This window comes from Rana temporaria, chromosome 1, assembly GCF_905171775.1.
Source record: "Rana temporaria chromosome 1, aRanTem1.1, whole genome shotgun sequence".
NCBI classification, from domain to species: domain Eukaryota; kingdom Metazoa; phylum Chordata; class Amphibia; order Anura; family Ranidae; genus Rana; species Rana temporaria.
In genome coordinates, this window is record NC_053489.1 from 21390433 (window position 1) to 21410149 (window position 19717).

At 44.8% G+C, this 19717-nt stretch overlaps 1 protein-coding gene across 1 annotated transcript; it reads left to right on the forward strand.

The window, feature by feature from the left end:
- Window positions 1-9828: 9828 nt before the first annotated feature.
- Window positions 9829-10966, forward strand: LOC120925155 (vomeronasal type-2 receptor 26-like). The gene has a single exon (XM_040336003.1). It carries the CDS (start codon window positions 9837-9839, stop codon window positions 10713-10715), a length of 879 nt encoding a protein of 292 aa, XP_040191937.1. The 5' UTR covers window positions 9829-9836; the 3' UTR covers window positions 10716-10966.
- The last annotated feature ends 8751 nt before the right edge of the window (window positions 10967-19717 follow it).

Below are 19717 nucleotides of genomic sequence, written 5' to 3' on the forward strand. Positions count from 1 at the left end.
CTGTATACTCGGCAGCAAAACTAAGTTTGGATCTTCAATACATAAATGCTGCTATGAGTGTGTCTCGTGTCCAGAAGGAGAGATCTCCAACATTTCCGGTAGAGTTTGTATTTGTTAGTAAGTTATTGTTGGACTGGTTAGAAGGTACCTCTGTGGGTAAAGTGTATGTCAGGGAATAAGGCAGATGAAGTACATGCAATGTGTGCACATGTTTTATCACTTTAAAGACTCTGCAAGTACAAAAGTATACCTGTTGATCCTACCAGAAATGCACTCCACTCATAATTCCTGTTGTGAACTGATATCTACAGGTGTTTTTTGTGTACTGAAATCACAAGAAATGTTGTCAGCTCTGCCCAGCTCTGTTTTGCTACTACTATATACACATTGGCCCGGATTCTTAAAGCACTTACGCCGACGTATCTTTATATACGCTGCGTAAGTGCACATATGCGCCGTCGTATCTATGCGCCCGGTTCTTAAAGCTGGATACGCCTGAATTGATACGGCTTCATCCAACCGTAGTAAGTTTCCTACGCCGTCGGAGCCTGGGCGCATATTTACGCTGGCCGCAAGGGGCGCTTCCATTGATTTACGCGTCGAATATGCAAATGACCGAGATACGCCGATTCACGAACGTACTTGCGCCCGTCGCAGTAGTATACGCCGTTTACGTAAGGCGTACGTCCGGCGTAAAGTTATTCCACCTATAGGAGGCGCATCCCATGCAAAGGTATGGATGACGATACAGCCGTCGTATTTTACGTCGTTTACGTAAGTTGTACATGAATGGGGCTGGGCGTAGGTTATGTTCACGTCGTAGGCATTGAGCCGTCGTATCTTAGGGAGTAAATTCAACGTGATTCTGAGCAAGCGCGCGCATGCGCCATTCATTTGGCCCATCAAGCTTAATTTAAATGAATCACGCCCACTTCCTTCCTACTTTGAATTAGGCGGGCTTACGCCGGATAATTTACGTTACGCCGGTGCAAAGTTGGGAGCGAGTGCTTTGTGAATACTGTTCTTGCCTCTCAATGTTACGTTGGCGTAGCGCATATGAGATGCACTACGCCCACACAAATGTACGCCGCTCTACGTGAATCCGGGCCATTATATTTAACCACTTCCAGCCCAAGGACGTCATATGACGTCCTGGACTTTCAGTGGGGATATCTGATAGATGCCTGCAGCCACAGGCATCTTTCAGATATCCATCTCTTCAGCCGGCGAATCACTGCACCATAAGAATGATCATAGCGGTGGTTCCACTGCTTGATCGTTCTTATCGGCGGCGCAAGGGGATGCCCCCCTCCCGCCGCCATTCGGTGCTTCTCCAGGCTCTCATTTGCCATCGGAGACCCAGAGAAACGATCCGCCAGCGTCCGATGGAAACCATAGAGTAAACTGGTGACCATATGGTCACCAGTCATCTCTATGATCGTTGGAGGCCCGGGCGCGATGTTATGACGTCACGCCCGGGTCCTGGAATGTAAACACAGCCGCAATCGCGGCTGAAAGCATTAGATCAGTGAATTTTTTTCCATGATCTAATGCTTTCCAGCCTGGAGGAGAGATGTGGGGTCTTATTGACCCTGCATCTCTCCATAAAGAGTACCTGTCACAAACCATTCCTATTACAAGGAATGTTTACATTCTTTGTAATAGGAATAAAAGTGATAAAAAATAAATAAAAAAAAAGTGTAAAAATAAAAGAAATTGAGTAAAATAAAAAAATATATTTTTAAACGCCCCTATCCCCGGTAGCTTGCGCTTAGAAGCGAACACACACGCAAGTCCCACCCACATATGTAAACGCTGTTCAAACCACACATATGAGGTATCGCCGCGTGTGTTAGAGCGCCAGCAACAATTCTAGCACTAGACCTCCTCTGTAACTCTAAATTTGTAAAATAAGCAACGCCTATGGAGATTTTTAAGTACTGACGTTTGGCACCATTCCATGAGTGTGCGCAATTTTAAAGCGTGACATGTTAGGTATCTATTTACTCGGCGTAACTTCATCTTTCACATTATACAAAAAAAAATGGGCTAACTTTACTGTTTTGTTATTTTTTAATTCACAAAACCGTTTTTTTCCCAAAAAAAAGGCGTTTGAAAAATTATTACGCAAATACTGTGCGAGATAAAAAGTTGCAATGGCCGGCATTTTATTCCCTAGGGTGTATGCCAAAAAAAATATTTATAGTGTTTGGGGGTTCTGAGTAATTTTCTAACAAAAAAATTATGATTTATGCATGTAGGAGAGAAGTGCCAAAATAGGCCCGGTATGGAAGTGGTTAAAGTTGACCTCCTATAGCCCTACAAGTCTGCATGAATCACTTCCTAAAATGTACAGCTGAGTCATTTGTTTTCCCCTTAAAGTTCCACATCCTTGAGCTCCAGTCAATACACAGCATACAAGGGTGGTGTCACAGCACAACGGGAATCTAACAGTGGAAGAGGTGAAAGTAATCCTCCTCCTACCATGACCACACCAGCAAGGACAGGACGCTTTACAGATGTGTTGTTGATGGAGGACATGCGGAGCTTTTTCAGCCCTACGCGTCGCTACAGCCCTTCGGGGTCCACCCTCAGAGAACGACTCGACCGACAGGTAGCAGCTTAACTGCAGATATCGACACTCTGAGGAGCGATGAACCCCTTGACTACTGGGTGTGCAGGCTTGACCTGTGGCCTGAGCTATCCCAATTTGCGATAGAACTTCTGGCCTGCCCCGCTTCAAGTGTCCTTTCAGAAAGGACCTTCAGTGCAGCAGGAGGTATTGCCACTGAGAAGAGAAGTTGCCTAGGTCAAAAAAGTCTAGATTGCCTCACCTTTATTAATATGAATGAGGCATGGATCCCGAAGGGACTGACAGTGGGCGATACATTTGACTAAAGGCCTGATGAGATGAGCTTCCTTGGGCTACAAATGGTCCACACGCTGCTGTATTTTATCTCTGCATGCCGGATGACTTGCGTGACTTATCCGCCACCAACTAGGGTTCAAGCCACAATGTTTTAGTGCACTTTCTGCCTGGAAAACATCAATGTTTCTGGCCGCTGCTACAGCAGTGGCTGCAACAATACCTACGTTTTCAGGCATGTGTACATGCCTAGTTTTTCTGGCCTCTGGTGCTGCACTGTGGCTGCAAAAACAAAACCCCAAAAAAAGGCACATACATGTGTCAATTCCCCTTCGTGATCGTTGCCTTGTTGTGGTGAAGGGGCTTGCGTATCACAATGAAGCGACCACCTCTATGAGTGTGTTGGCAATGGCAATGTTGGCACACCCCAGATGATAAGGTTGTTGCTTCATTGTGAACAGACCAAAAGCGATTGGCTGGATAATTTTGCATAGAAAAAACATTACATTTTCTTTGCGATCATCTAAGGCAGGGGTCTCAAACTGGCGGCCCTCCAGCTGCTGTGAAACTACAAGTCCCATGAGGCATTGCAAGACTGACAATTACAAGCATGACTCCCACAGGCAGAGGTATGATGGGACTTGTGGTTTTGCAACAGCGGGAGGGCCGCCAGTTTGAGTCCCCTGATCTAAGGTGATCATTAATGCCTACTAGGCCAACAATGGGCCCACACTGCAGAATCATTGTTTTCTGGGTCACTTAACTGTCACTGAACTACATCAGCACGACCATAGGCTTTGAAAAACCCCCATCGCCTGCAATCTCCAAAACGTGCGCATGAGCACAGTCATCACTATACCAAGATTGGCGCATAGAGGAATACAATTTATGTCATGAGTGTGTCAACTATTGACAACTCTTTGCGGTTGTCTAAATTCTATTCCATACACATCTCCTGATAGGGGACGTAACAGGGATTAAACTGATAGGAATAGTACTAACATACCACTCATATGTTAAGTACATTACACGGTGCACGCACAGATTTTTGTTAATTAAAAAAAAAAAAGACCACAGCCTCTGCGGAGCTGGGTATTTGTTGGCCGCGTTACTGAACGCTCATGCACAATGGCTATAAGCTCATGCGTCCTTTTGCGGAGGTGACAAACCTGGTCAGTCAAACCCAAGGCAACATCATCGACCTCATCCCATATGCAAATTTTCTGGAGTGTGCCCTGCGAAGAGTGCTGGATCAGGCCGTAGATGAGCATGAAGAGGAAGAGTTGTGCTCACCATCACCACCAGAAGCAGCCTTGTCGTCGTCGATTGCTGGACCTGCGGCAACGCACAGTGAGTGAGTGAGTAAGAAACTTATATAGCGCAGCAACATGCGAACTGAATCGCCTCTGGGCGCTCGTTGTCCCTTTCTCCTTTGTCCTCAAAAGAGATGGGTTTTGATCTTTCTCCCAAAGGCCAAGTGATTCTCCTACACCCGAATGCTGGTTGGTAAATCGTTCCATAGTCTAGGTCCTTGGACCCCAAATCTTCTTTCTGAGAGAGAGGAGTCTGAAGAAGAGGAGTCAGAGGAGGAAGGTGGCTTTGAGGAAGTGGAAGACCAACCATAGCAGGCGTCCCAGGGAGCTTGTTGTCACCTTTCAGGGACCCTTGGTGTTGTACATGGCTGGGTGGAGGAAGAGACATTCAATGATGTCAGTGAGGACAAGGAACGGAACATGGCTAGCTTGGTATCCAACCTTGTGTAAATGGAGAGTTTGCGGTTGTGCAAATGGACTGCTTGCGGTTGTTTGCTGTGCGTTAAACGGGGATTTTGGTTTGTCAGAGTTTGGTCTGTCACTGTGAACCCTAACCCTAACCCTGTTACAGACAGGGTTAGGGTTACAGACAGGGTTAGGGTTACAGATAGGGTTAGGGTTACAGACAGAGTTAGGGTTAGGGTTACAGGTAGGGTTAGGGTTGGGGTTAGGGTTACAGACAGGGTTAGGGTTACAGATAGGGTTAGGGTTGGGGTTAGGGTTACAGACAGGGTTAGGGTTACAGACTGTCTGTAATCCTAACCCTGTCTGTAACCCTAACCCTATCTGTTATCCTAACCCTAACCCATATCTGTAACCCTAATCCTGTCTGTAACCCTAACCCTAACCCTGTCTGTAATCCTAATCCTAATCCTGTCTGTAACCCTAACCCTAACCCTTACACTACCTGATCGATACAACATCATACTTGATGTTTTAAAGCACGTTATTCCAAACAATTTATGAATGTTAGGTGATTTATGCACTTTATGGATTAAAAACGGACTCTGCAACAACTACGTAATTTTCCATGGGAGTTTTGCCATGGTTCCCCCTCCGGCATGCCACAGTCCAGGTGTTAGTCCCCTTGAAACAACGTTTCCATCACTATTGTGGCCAGAAAGAGTCCCTGTGGGTTTTAAAATTCGCCTACCAATTGAAGTCTATGGCGGTTCGCCCGTTCGCGAACATTTGCGGAAGTTTGCGTTCGCGAACCGAAAGTTTTGCGACATCACTATCTACCATTTGATGCTAATTCTCACACATTCATTACATAAATATTATTTATTTCACTGCATTATATAGCATTCCATTAGTTCATTATTACATATAATTATGACTATAGGGCCAAGCATAAACAGATGATAAAAAGAGAACATTAACCACTTCAGCCCCGGAAGGTTTTATCCCCTTAATGACCAGGCAGTTTTTTTTTGCGATACAGAACTGCGTTATTTTAACAGACAATTACGCGGCCGTGCGACAATGTACCCTAATGCAATTGACATTCTTTTTTCCCACAAATAGAGATTTATTTTGATGGTATTTGATCACCTCTGCAGTTTTTTATTTTTTGCGCTATAAACAAAAGAAGAGCGACAATTTGAACAAAATAAAACTATATTTTTCCCTTTATGCTATAAAACATATGCAATAAAAAAATATTAAAAATAAAAACAATTCAATTTAGGCTGTTACATATTTTTGGTACAAAAATCCTGATAAGTGTATATTGATTGGTTTGTACAAAAGTTATAGGCCCGGATTCAAATACGAGTTACGACAGCGTATCTCCGGATACGCCGTCGTAACTCTGAGTGTGCGGGGTCGTATCTATGCGCCTGATTCTTAGAATCAGTTACGCATAGATTTCCCTAAGATCCGACCGGCGTAAGTCTCTTACACTGTCGTATCTTAGGCTGCATATTTACGCTGGCCGCTAGGTGGCGCTTCTGTAGATTTACGCGAGGAGTATGCAAATTAGGTAGATACGCCGATTCAGATACTTACGTCTGCCCGGCGCATTTTTTTTACGTCGTTTACGTTAGGCTTTTTCCGGCATAAAGTTACCCCTGCTATATGAGGCGTATCCTATGTTAAGTATGGACGTCGGGCCAGCGTCAAATTTTCCGTCGATTACGTTGTTTGTGTAAGTCGTTCGCGAATAAGGCTGTACGTAAGTCACGTTCACGTCTAAAGCATTGCCTATTTGTGGTGTAATTTGGAGCATGCGCACTGGATACGTTCACGGACGGCGCATGCGGCGTTAGTCGATAACATCATTTACGTGGGGTCAGCCTTCATTACCATACAACACGCCCACTGCATGGATAATTTGAATTCCGCGGGCTTACGCCGGACCACATACGCTATGCCGCCTTAACTTAGGGCGCAAGTTCTTTCTGAATACGGAACTTGCGCCCTAAGTTACGGCAGTGTAATGTGTCTGAGATACGTTACGCCCGCCGATAGATACAAAAATTTATCTGAATCCAGGCCATTGCATCTAAAAACAATGGGATATTTTTATGTTTTTTTTTCTTTTACTAGTAATGGCGGCAATCTGCAGTTTTTAGCAGGAATGTGACATTGCGATGGACAAATCAGATTCCTAACTGACCCTTTTGACACATTTTTGGGGACCAGTGACACTAATACAGGGATCGGTGCGCAAAAATATGCACTGTTAGTGTACTAATGACACTGGCATGGAAGGGGTTAACACAAGGGGCGATCAAAGGGTTAGGTGATGCTTTCTAACAGTGTGGGGGCTGCTCTGACTGGGTGAAGACAGAGATCAATGTTCCTAAACAGCAGGAAAACAAGATCTCTATCTTCTCCCCTGTCAGATTGCCGTTCTACCTTGCTCGGGAACGATCACAATGGCTGGCGGACATAGGGTCCACTGGACCTGCTGATTGTATTTGCATGTACCCGCATCTCCCTTGTCCTCATCCTTCATTCAGTGGGAGCCACTCAGGAGATCCGATCTGTGGGAGGAGCTTTTGGGAAACAAGCCACAAGTCACTTGCAATAATTGTAATAGTGGTCAGCAGGAAGCAGTTCCAAGTTCCAGATAAAAAAAAGCCCTGGACCCAACAGAGATCAGAATTCATACACTGCCCAATTTATTTCTGGGGACATCATCTTTTATAGTATACAATCAGAATATAGCTGGGCTCCCCACTCATGGTTTAACTTCAATCCAGGCCAGGCTAAACACCTCCCCCATGTATAGACAATTTATTCACAATCTGACAATGTAAAGACAGTTCTTTAACAGTAAACAGGTTTTATCACATCATTTTGTCCCAAACTCAGCTTGCAGTTGGCACAAAACTGCAACAAGACTTCCTCTTCCTCTATTTAAGATTTTATCTATATCATATTGACTGCACAAGTAATGCTGAACTTAAAAGGGTTCTCTACACTTAAGTTTCAATACTTGTGATTCTTTCACAAGTTCCTCTTCTTTTTGGGTCCCCTTACGGTGGTCCCGGATCCTCCCCCCTGTTGAGCGCCCCCAATATCCAATGGTTCCCACTGCCATGTGAGCCAATGAGGATTCTGCCTTTAGAACCACTTTAATCCCTGTTGTGGGCTGACAACACACATAACTTTGTGGACTTAAAGCAGAGTTCCACCCAAAAATGGAACTTCCACTTTTCTGAACCCTCCCCCCCTCTGGTGTCATATTTGGCACCTTTCAGGGGGGAGGGGGGTGCAGATACCTGTCTAAGACAGGTATTTGCACCCACTTCCGGGAATAGACTCATGCGGGAGTCACGCCCCTTTCCGCACCCCCGCTGTCTCCTGGGAAACACACTGTTCCCAGGAGAGAGCGGGGACCTGTGACGGCGCGCTGCGCTACTTGCACAGGCGCAGTAGGGAACCGGACAGTGAAGCCGCAACGCTTCACTTCCCAATTCCCTCACAGAGGATGGCGGCAGGTGCAGCCGAGGGACGAGCGCTTGCTCGGCCTCGGCTGCTGACATCGCGGGCGTACTGGACAGGTAAGTGTCCATATTTTAAAAGTCAGCAGCTGCAGTATTTGTAGCTGCTGGCTTTAAAATAAATAATAATAATAATAATTGGTGGAACCTAATGGTGTCAGCTCTGTCCATTTCTCTTTTTCTAAACTACTGCAATCTTCACCCTAGCCCAATCACTCTGTAGACTCAAGATAAGAACTAGGAGGGCTGATTAGACTGTGCTGAGATAACACAGGATCATGATCAACAGGTTTTGTTTGCACTTATTGAACAGATATACCGTATTTGCCGGCGTATAAGACGACCCCCTAATTTTCCAGCTAAAATGTTGGTTTTGGGATATAAGATGACCCCTTTCCTACTAGTCATGCCTCGCCTCACTTCACTGTGCCATTACATGCCTCACTGTGCCACCATTACATGCCAGACTGTACCACCATTACATGCCTCACTGTTTTACCATTACATGCCTCACTGTGCCACCATTACATGCCAGAATGTGCCACCATTACATGCCAGACTGTGCCACCAGTACATGCTAGACTGTCCCACCATTACATGCCAGACTGTGCCACTATTACATGCCGGACTGTGCCACCATTACATGCCTCACTGTGCCACCATTACATGCCTCACTGTGCCACTGCATGCCTCGACAATCCCTTACCTTATCCCTGACATGCAGAATCTCAGTCAGACCGCGGGTGTCCATTTTTCAAAAGCCGCGCCTCCTCCTCGTGCTGTTCTGTGATAGGCGGAACACTCAGCTTCCCAGCAGACACTGTGTTAAGTGTTCCCCTATCATGAATGTCCTCTCATCCGAGACCGAGGAGGAGGCGCGGCTTTTGAAAAATGGACAGCCGCTGTCTGACTGAGAGTCTTAATGTTAGGTACCGGAGTATAAGACGACCCCCGACTTTTTTATTTTTTTAACAGAGATGGACGACCCCCAACTTTTAAGAAGAATTTCATGTGTTAAAAAGTCGTCTTATACGCCGGAAATTACGGTAACGAAATGTTTCCAGTGGAATATTTAACAGACCAAAAGGTAGCAAAGCATTATCAGGGTTTTCCGGCAATTTAAACTGAAATTCTCCATTATCACATTTCTGCCTATAACACTTTTTTTGTGCTTTCCTTTTCACTCTTTATTGTGTCTTCATTTCTTTTTTTTTTGCACATGGCAATGAACAGCCTCTACATATAGGAGTTCAACTGTGTTAATATAATTTATTATATTTTCCTTAAAGCCTAGTATACATGGGCCGAATGTTGGGCGACTTCAGCCAGTTCAATAAGAACTGTCTGACATGCGGCCCATGTGTATGACTTCTGTCGAACAGGCATGACCGGAATGGCTGAGAGTGCTGACCAGAGTGATCTGGCGGGGGGCTGCCCCCCTGTCAGAACACAAAAGCTCAGCAGGGGAGATCACTGTACTAATATTGCATTGTTAGTACAGAGGCTCCTCAAGAACACTAATGCATAGAATGCATTAAGGTGAAAAACCTTGAGGGTTTACAACTCCTTTAAGTCTCCCCCAATGCACTGATGTAAATTTAATTGCTTGCTGTGAAACGACACAAGACAAATAATTTTCTCAGAATCTCTGACCCCGATGCTCATTATGCTTGTATTGTTCTTCCTGCAGACAGTGAAAACTGCATGAAATGTCTTGATGAAGAATGGCCAAATGAGAAGAAGGATAGGTGTCTTCCAAGAGTGGTGGAATTTCTCTCCTACACTGATGATCCCATTGTTGGAGTATTTTTTGCTGACTCCATCCTCTGTTGTCTTCTGACTGGTTTAATATTGGGGATATTTATACATTACCAGGACACCCCCATTGTTAAAGCCAATAACCGGAACCTGAGCTATCTTCTCCTGGTCTCCATCATGCTGAGCTTCCTCTGTGTCTTCTTGTTCCTCGGCCATCCAGTAGATGTGACCTGCATGCTCCGTGTCACCTCTTTTGGTGTCATCTTCTCAGTTGCCGTCTCTTCTCTACTTTCCAAAAGTATCATGGTGTGTATTGCTTTTAAAGCCACCAAACCTGGGAGTCCCTGGAGGAAATGGATGGGAGCCAAACTGCCCAATTTTATCATTTGTGTCTTCTCACTGGTTCAAGTCATAATCTGTGTCACTTGGTTGTCTATTTCTCCCCCCTTCCAGGATCGGGACACTCACTCTTATCAGGGGAAGATCATCATTCTGTGTAATGAGGGTTCAGTTATCGGCTTCTACTCTGTCCTGGGATATATGGGACTTCTGGCAGCTGTGAGCTTCATTATCGCTTTTTTAGCCAGGACATTACCGGACAGTTTTAATGAGGCCAAGTACATCACCTTCAGCATGCTGGTGTTCTGCAGTGTCTGGATTGCCATGATCCCGGCCTATCTGAGCACCAGCGGGAAATACATGGTGGCTGTGGAGGTTTTTACTATAATAGCATCAAGTTCTGGACTTCTTGGCTGTATATTTTTCCCAAAATGTTACATAATTTTGTTCAGACCTGACCTGAATACAAAAATAGTTATCCGCTAATATTTATGGAGTAACACTGGGTTACCAGTAGTCATAGCATTATCTCTATTATTGTTAATTTTAGTATTTTGCTAGAGTATTGAGAATGAACATTGTTATATACATGGGCGTAGCATAAGGGGTTGCAGGGGTCACAATTGAAACCCTTCCCCTAACTCCAGGGAGCCCCTGCAGCCTCCCTGTCATAATATCCTCTACAAAGTCCAGTTCAGATCTGCCCTAGGGCCCCACAGCCACAATCCAGTACTGGGCTTCCACTATGCCTTCTACAGTCTATGCCCCTCTGTTCTCATTGGCTGGGGAGAAGCTGTGAGACATTTTCTGAATGGAGAGGAGCATGGGGTGAGAAGTGTTTGTGCTGTGTGCTGGCAACATGGAATGGTTACCAAGCTCAGCGAGTTAAGAGGAGGAGAGTGATGTCCTGTTGCCACGATGGGACTGATTTCACTGGCGAGGTAAGACACTGATCCATGTCTCCTAGTCACGAGCTGGGATTCTCTGTACCCCCCACCCAGGGATGTCTGCTTTCCCCACTTCCATGACAACTGGGAAAAGGACACACACCTCTGGAAGGTGATCTTCCCCCAACATCTACCAACACTGACAAAGAAACCTTCAATTGCTAAAACAAATCTCTTAAAACCTCCTGAGGGGCTGCAGGTTCCAGATTTCGTGTCACATGGCTTTGCCGCCCCCAGATCTAAGTTGTGCCTCACCCCCCAAAGCCCCCTAACCAGCCTGGCTGCTGAGCTCCTTTGCCATTACAGCACTCTATACAGCTCCTCCTCTGCAGGACTAAAATCGCATACCTTTACAACACAGCAAGTCAGCCACGATCTGCACAGGGTGTATCTGCCTACTGCGACTAGACTGCCATTCCGACCAGAGAATTTCACAGGTCAGAACGGCAACAAAAGAAAACCAGATACACCCTGTGAAGGCTGACAGACTGTGTGTAAAGGAATGTGGTTTCAGCACTGTGTAGTGTGGGGGAAGAGCTGTATACAGTGCTGGGATAGGAAAGGAGCTCTGCTAAGTGACCTGCCAGGGATCCCTGTCCTCTGATTCTCCAGCAGTGATCCCTGTCCTCTGATTTCCCAGTGGGGATCCCTGTACTCTGATGTAAGGAGGAACTCTGGGAACTCAAAACGCTTAAGCCACTTTGAGTATCTGGGCGTGCGGTGGGTGTATCTGCACGCACAGTGAAAGTGGTGGGTGGTAGTGGGCAGGGGGGGGGGGGCAGGTCAACTTTTGCATCGAGGTCCACAAGCTTCAAGCCTCTGGTTATATATGAACATTTAAAACTTACCTCTCCTTTGGTTGGTGAGTCAAATTTTTGCTCTTTGTGCTGGTATCAGACACTTTTGGTTTGTTGAAAAATTGCCCCCCCCTGCTAAGTGTAGTGGTTCCTCCCACCAGCCGTTACATCACTACAGAACAATGTCGTTTCTTAGTGAGGAGGAACCACAGTGACCAGAGAAGGGCAAAGTATCCAAATCATCCTAAAGTGTCAGATACCAGAGACACCCATCACTCTTCCAGAGAGAGAAAATTTCACTCACCACCTTCCTGGAAGATAAATATTAAATATGTTCTTTTATAAGCTGATTGTAGTATATTTTTAGTGCCAGGGTTACTTTAATTATATCTTATGAAGATGTATCCGGCTATGTTTTTAAATACATTTTGTTGGTATATTCTAAAATCATTTTTAATATTAGTTAAAGTTGATGAGATCATGTTGTCAGTAAGTTCACATTTTAAGTGATAAGTTGAGTTCATTTTTAAGGAAATTTTCTTTATAGGACCTAATAAAAAATCTTTCTCTTTGTATATATATGTCTTTGTAAACTTCTGCTACAAGGGAGTATTTGTCTTCCCCATACAATGCTGAAGAGACATCACTCCTACCACACATCTCACCAGATCCTTATATGAAAACCTCCAAAGCTAAAAACAGATTCCAGGTGCTCATTGATCAGTTATAGGTTTTTATTCTGAAGAAAACATTAAACATTGGAATTATGTTAGCTTAATATGTTTTGAAATAACTGTTCTTACTCATAAGGGCCCCATAATAATAGGATTTTTATAACAGCTTACCTGTAAAATCCTTTTATTGGAAGTACATCACAGGACACAGAGCACTATAGTAATTACTGTATGGGTTATACGCCCACCTTCAGGTGATGGACACTGGCAAGACAGGAAGTCCCCCCATATAACCCCTTCCCATACAGGGAGTACCTAATTGTTGTAGCAAAATAATATATAAATATCCAAATAAGAGGGGAGGGACCTCTGTGTCCCTTGATGTACTTCTAAGAAAAGGATTTTACAATATACTGTAAGCTGTTATAAAAAAAAATCATATTTTTTTATCGTACATCACGCGACAGAGCACTATAGTAATTACTATATGGGATGTTCCAAAGCAATGCCAACTGAGGGGAGAGAGATACAAAAAACAAAGCAGACCGCCATCAGATGAGAGAACCTATACTGCTGCCTGCAGAACACTGCGCCCAAACGCGGCATCCTCTTGCTGACCTAAATCCATCTGGTAGAATTTTGTGAATGTATGCACTGATGACCATGTTGCAGCCTTGCAAACCTGAGCCACCGAGGCTTGGTGATGCACTGCCCAAGAAGCACTGACTGCCCTGGTAGAGTGTGCTCTAGGATGAAAAGGCAGAATCTTTCCCCTTAAACCATAAGCCTGAGAAATAACCTGGCAAATCCATCTAGAAATGGACAATTTTAACACTGCCTGCCCCTTTCTGGGTCCTTCTGGCAACACAAACAAAATGTCAGTTTTCCATTTCTGGGCAGTTGCTTTCAGAAATTGACCGCTATCACTACATCTAGAGAGTGCAATAATTCTTCCTCTACAGAACATGGTTCTGGAAAAAACAAAGGTAGGGAAATATCCTGGTTCATATGAAAACTGTATACTACCCTGGCAAAAAATATGGACAAGGTCGTAACACCACCTTGTCCTTATGAACCACCAAGAATGGTTCTTTATAAGAGAAAGCTGCCAAATCAGAAACTCTTCTTGCGGAGGTGACCTCCAACCAAAAATACAGATTTATTTGTCACAAAGACCAACAAATTTTTACCAATTGGCTCAAAGGGAGGCTCCTGGAGGACCGATAGGATGAGATTCAAATCCCACTGGCACAGAGGCAATTTAATCAGCAGATTTATCCGTTTTACCCCTTGTATAAAGGCCCAAACTAAGGAATGGAAAAATGGAAAAAAGAAACTGTGCTAAGATAATAAAGGTTTTGGGATGGCCTGAAGCTCTAATAGGTAAGCAGCAACTAACCTGATAACATAACAGTGAAAAGAAGTAAGAAAAATATATATAGTTGCGCTAGTGTCAGGACCACCTTTGCGGGGAAGGTGACTCAATCACCCCCACCCCAAACGTGGAAATAAATTAAATGAACATAAACCGTGAACCTAGTATAAATGATTAAAGTGCACAAATAATACCAAATTAAAATCATAAATTGGATGATAAACAAATCATAAAGCATAAGCTAATGACATCAGTTAAGTGACAGTAAACTTGTAAGGATATGAAAAAATGCACAAGGTGAAGTCCAAGAGAACAACAAAAATTGCATAGAAATTGTATATATATATATATATATATATATATATATATATATATATATATATATATATATATATATATATAAACATATAAGTCCATAAAACTGCTCTGAATAAACACCCAGTGATGTTCCAAGATATCAGCTATGCTTTATTCCTGGGATCAACCGCTTCAAGTGAATTCCACCACCATAATGCAAAACTGCTTACCAGAGCCAATGGTCCTGTGTAATTAGGACCTAGACCAGCATGGATGTTAAACCCAGCAATCAGGACGAACACTGGGGTGGGGGTGATTGAGTCACCTTCCCTGCAAAGGTGGTCCTGACACTAGCGCAACTATATATATTTTTCTCACTTCTTTTCTTCTTTTCACTGTTATGTTATCAGGTTAGTTGCTGCTTACCTATTAGAGCTTCAGGCCATCCCAAAACCTTTATTATCTTAGCGCAGTTTATTTTTTCCATTTTTCCATTATTTTACCAAACTTGCTGCTTAGATTCATTTTCTCTTATAAAAAAGGATATTTTTGATTTCCGTGCCAGACACGTGGTCAATACAGAGGGGGTGTTTGATTCCACCCTCCTCACTCTTGGGTCAGATGTTAGTGGTCTTTTCATGAGATTAACCACTTAACGACCGCCGCATGTACATATACGTCCACAGAATGCCACGTACAGACAGATGTGCGTACATGTACGTCCCTGCCTTTCCGCGGGTCGGGGGTCCGATCGGGACTCCCCCGATACATGTGGTGGTTGGAAATCGCGATCCGGGATGAGGGCGCGGCTATTCGTTTCTAGCCACCCCCTCGCGATCGCTCCCTGGAGCTGAAGAACGGGGAGAGCCGTATGTAAACACGGCTTCCTCGTGCTTCACTGTGGCGGCTGCATCGATCGTGTGATCCCTTTTATAGGGAGACAAAATTGATAACGTCAGATCTACAGCCACACCCCCCTACAGTTGTAAACACACACTAGGTGAAACATAACTCCTTCAACGCCCCCTGTGGTTAACTCCCAAACTGCAACTGTCATTTTCACAATAAACAATGCAATTTAAATGCATTTTTTTGCTGTGAAAATGACAATGGTCCCAAAAATGTGTCAAAATTGTCCGAAGTGTCCGCCATAATGTCGCAGTCATGAAAAAAATCGCTGATCGCCACCATTAGTAGTAAAAAATAAATAAATAATAAAAATGCAATAAAACTATCCCCTATTTTGTAAACGCTATAAATTTTGCGCAAACCAATCAATAAACGCTTATTGCGATTTTTTTAACCAAAAATAGGTAGAAGAATACGTATCGGCCTAAATTGAGGGAAAAAAAATTATATATGTTTTTGGGAGATATTTATTATAGCAAAAAATTTATTGAATTTTTTTCAAAATTGGCGCTCTATTTTTGTTTATAGCGCAAAAAAATAAAAAACGCAGAGGTGATCAAATACCACCAAAAGAAAGCTTTATTTGTGGGAAAAAAATGACGTCAATTTTGTTTGGGAGCCACGTCGCACGACCGCGCAATTGTCTGTTAAAGCGATGCAGTGCCGAATCGCAAAACCTGGCCTGGGCATTTAGCTGCCTAAAGGTCCGGGGCTTAAGTGGTTAAATATATTACTAACAGCAGAAATCCATACACAATAGGACATAGCTTTTTTGGAGACTAAGGCCCCGTACACACGACCGAACATGTCTGCTGAAACTGGTCCGCGGACCAGTTTCAGCAGACATGTTTGGTCGTGTGTAGGCCCAAGCGGACAGGATTCCAGCGTACATTTGCCCGCCGGGCCTTTTTCCAGCGGGCAAATATTTCCAAACTTGTTTAGAAACAGCCCGCTGGAATCCTGTCCGCTAGGACATGTTCGGTCGTCTGTACAGACCTACCGTACATGTCCGAGCGCCCGCCATCCCTCGCATGCGTCGAATGACTTAGATGCATGCGTGGAAGCATTGAACTGGCAGGGCCGCCCACGTCGCCGCGTCATCGTCGCGGCGACGGCGCGGCCATGCCCCGCGTATTGTTTACGCGCGGATTTCTGTATGATGGTGAGTACAGCCATCATACAGAAATCCCCGGGCAGACATGTACGGTGAAAACGGTCCGGCGGACCGGTTTCATCGTACATGTTTGCTCGTCTGTGCAAGGCCTTATATCAAGAGTGCTATGGTCCCAAGGAGCCTTCGATGGGAGGTCAGCCCCCAGAAAGGAGAGGCCGATCTGGAAAGCTGGGCCAAATATTTTAATGACTCAGGCGTGGCCTTTCTGCATTTCCTGGGTGAAAGGAAAAATCTGAAGTTGGCCAAGCTGGATTCAGAAATCAAGACTGTCAAAGAATTGCTAGTCCCTTTCAAAAGTGGGGAGGAGTATAGGGAGTGCTCCTCTAATTTGCTTAAAACTTTGGAAAGGGAAGAAAGTGACCAAAAGACTAAAAAGAAAAAGAAATTCATTAGAGACACCGAAGACTATCAATCTGGTATGGTGTGTATTAGGGATGAGCTTCGAGTTTGAGACAAACTCATGTTCGATTCGAACATTGCCTGTTCGCCTGTTCAGCGAACAACGAACAATTTGTGGTGTTTGCGGCAAATTCGAAAAGCCGCGGAACACCCTGTTAAAGTCTATGGGAGAAATCTAAAGTGCTAATTTTAAAGGCTAATATGCAAGTTATTGTCCGTCCTCAAAAGTGTTTGGGGACCTGGGTCATTGCCCCAGGGGACATGTATCAATGCAAAAAAAGTTTTAAAAATGTCCGTTTTTTCGGGAGCAGTGAATTTAATAATGCTTAGAGTGAAACAATAAAAGTGAAATATTCCTTAAAATTTCGTACTTAGGGGGGTGTAAAGTAAGCATGTGAAAAAGTGCATGTTTCCCGTGCTTAGAACTGTCACTGCACAAAGTGTCATTTCTGAAAGAAAACAAAGTCATTTAAAACCGGACTCGTGGCTATAATGAATTGTCGGCTCCCCGCAATTCAGAGAAAAATTCATTCATAAAAAAAATAAAAAAATAGCGCGGGAGTCCCCCCCAAATTCAATTACCAGGCCCTTCAGGTCTGGTATGGATATTAAGGGGAACCCCGCCATCAATTATAAAAAAACTAATTATGTGGGGTTCCCCCCAAATATCCATTCCAGATCCTTCAGGTCTGGTGTGGATTTTAAGGGGAACTCCACCCCAATTTTTTTTTAAAAATGGCGCGGAGTTCCCCCAAAAATCCACACCAGACCCCTTATCCGAGCACGTAACCTGGCCGGGCCGTAGAAAAGAGGGGGGACAGAGTGCGGCCCCCCCTCTCCTGAACCATACCAGGCCACATGCCCTTAACATGGGGAGGATGTCCCCATGTTGATGGGGACAAGGGCCTCATCCCCACAACCCTGGCCGGTAGTTATGGGGGTCTGCGGGCGGGGGGCTTATCAGAATCTGGAAGACCCCTTTAACAAAGGGGACCCCCAGATCCTGGCCCCCCACATGTGAATTGGTAATGGGGTACATTGTACTCCTACCATTTCACGAATTAAGTTTAAATAGTTGTAAAAAACACACACACCGTAGAAAAAAGTCCTTTATTAATAAAAAATAAATCCAACAGTGGTAATCCACTCGGTTCCCGGGTCTCCCTGCTCCAACGTTGTCGGTATCCAGTGACGGGTGATCTCCTTTCCGCTCCAGCGATGAGAAGTTCATCCGGGATCCAGAGCGCAGCATCACCCGCCTCCTCTCTCTGCCGGACACATCCCGGCGAATGACGCGGCTGAAGCTGTGACATTTCTTTTATTCGTGATCCCGTCCCCCTCTGACACACCCTCTGCTACATCACTGGGGAAGCCTAGCTTCCCCCTTGCATCAGAGGGGGCGGGGTCACGTGACGGGTGGCCCCCGCCTTACCAATAAAAGAAACGTCACAGCTTCAGCCGCGTCATTGGCCGGGCTGTGTTCGGCGGAGAGAGGAGGCGGGCAATGCTGCGCTCTGGATCCCAGATGATCTTCTCATTGCTGGACCGGAGAGGAGATCACCCATCGCTGGATACCGACAACGTTGGAGCATGGAGCGGGACCGAGTGGATTACCACCGCTAGATTTTTTTTTTATATAAACAAAGGACTTTTTTCTATGGTGTGTGTGTTTTTTACAACTATTTACACTTCCTTCGTGAAATGGTAGGGGTACAATGTACCCCATTACCAATTCACATGGGGGGGCAGGATCTGGGGGTCCCCTTTGTTAAAGGGGTCTTCCAGATTCTGATAAGCCCCCCGCCCGCAGACCCCCACAACCACCGGCCAGGGTTGTGGGGATGAGGCCCTTGTCCCCATCAACATGGGGAGGATGTCCCCCATGCATGTGGCCTGGTATGATTCAGGAGAGGGGGGGCGCACTCTGTCCCCCCCTCTTTTCTGCGGCCGGCCAGGTTAACGTGCTTTGATTAGGGGTCTGGTGTGGATTTTTGGGGGAACTCCACGCCATTTTTTAAAAAAAATTGGGGTGGAGTTCCCCTTAAAATCCACACCAGACTTGAAGGGTCTGGAATGGATATTTGGGGGGAACCCCACGTCGTTTTTTTTAATGATTGAATTCTCTCTGAATTGCCGGGAGCTAACAATTCATTATAGCCACAAGTCCGGTTTTAAATTACTTTTTTTCTTTCAGAAATGACACTTTGTGCAGAGACAGTTCTAAGTACGGGAAACATGCACTTTTTCACATGCATACTTTACAGCCCCCCAGGTACGAAATTTAAAGGAATATTTCACTTTTATTGTTTCACTCTAAACATTATTAAATTCACTGCTCCCGAAAAAACACCAGTTTTTAAAACTTTTTTTTGCATTGATACATATCCCCTGGGGCAGGACCCAGGTCCCCAAACACTTTTTAGGACAATAACTTGCATATTAGCCTTTAAAATTAGCACTTTAGATTTCAAATGTTCGAGTCTTATAGACTTTAACAGGGTTCTAAAGTTCACACAAACATTTGGTGTGTTCGCAGGTTCTGGTGCGAACCGAACAGGGGGGTGTTCAGCTCATCCCTAGTGTTTATGTGACAGAAGAAATTAGCTAGTGAGACAGCTAGTGAGAAGGGCATGGATACCATACCTAAAGGGTCTGGGAAGACCATCTGCTCTAGTGGAGCTCAAATGCAAACTCAGAGGGGTAGGACCTCACAGTCTCCCAGGCGGCCCAAGAGCAAGGGTAAAAATGGCAAGACGGGTTTAACCCAGACCACTACCCCATTTAGAGGACCACAAAAGCCCACAATCAGTAGAGAGCATACTCAATATTATCACTACAAAGGAGAGTCCCCACGAGTGTGGGACTCTATTCCTTCTAGACCACCTTTTTATAAAACAGGGTATGGTCGGGGAAACT

What these genes read in the sequence shown, in the direction of transcription:
- LOC120925155 (XM_040336003.1), top strand. Translation starts at nt 9,837, where the DNA reads ATGAAATGTCTTGATGAAGAATGGCCAAATGAGAAGAAGGATAGGTGT.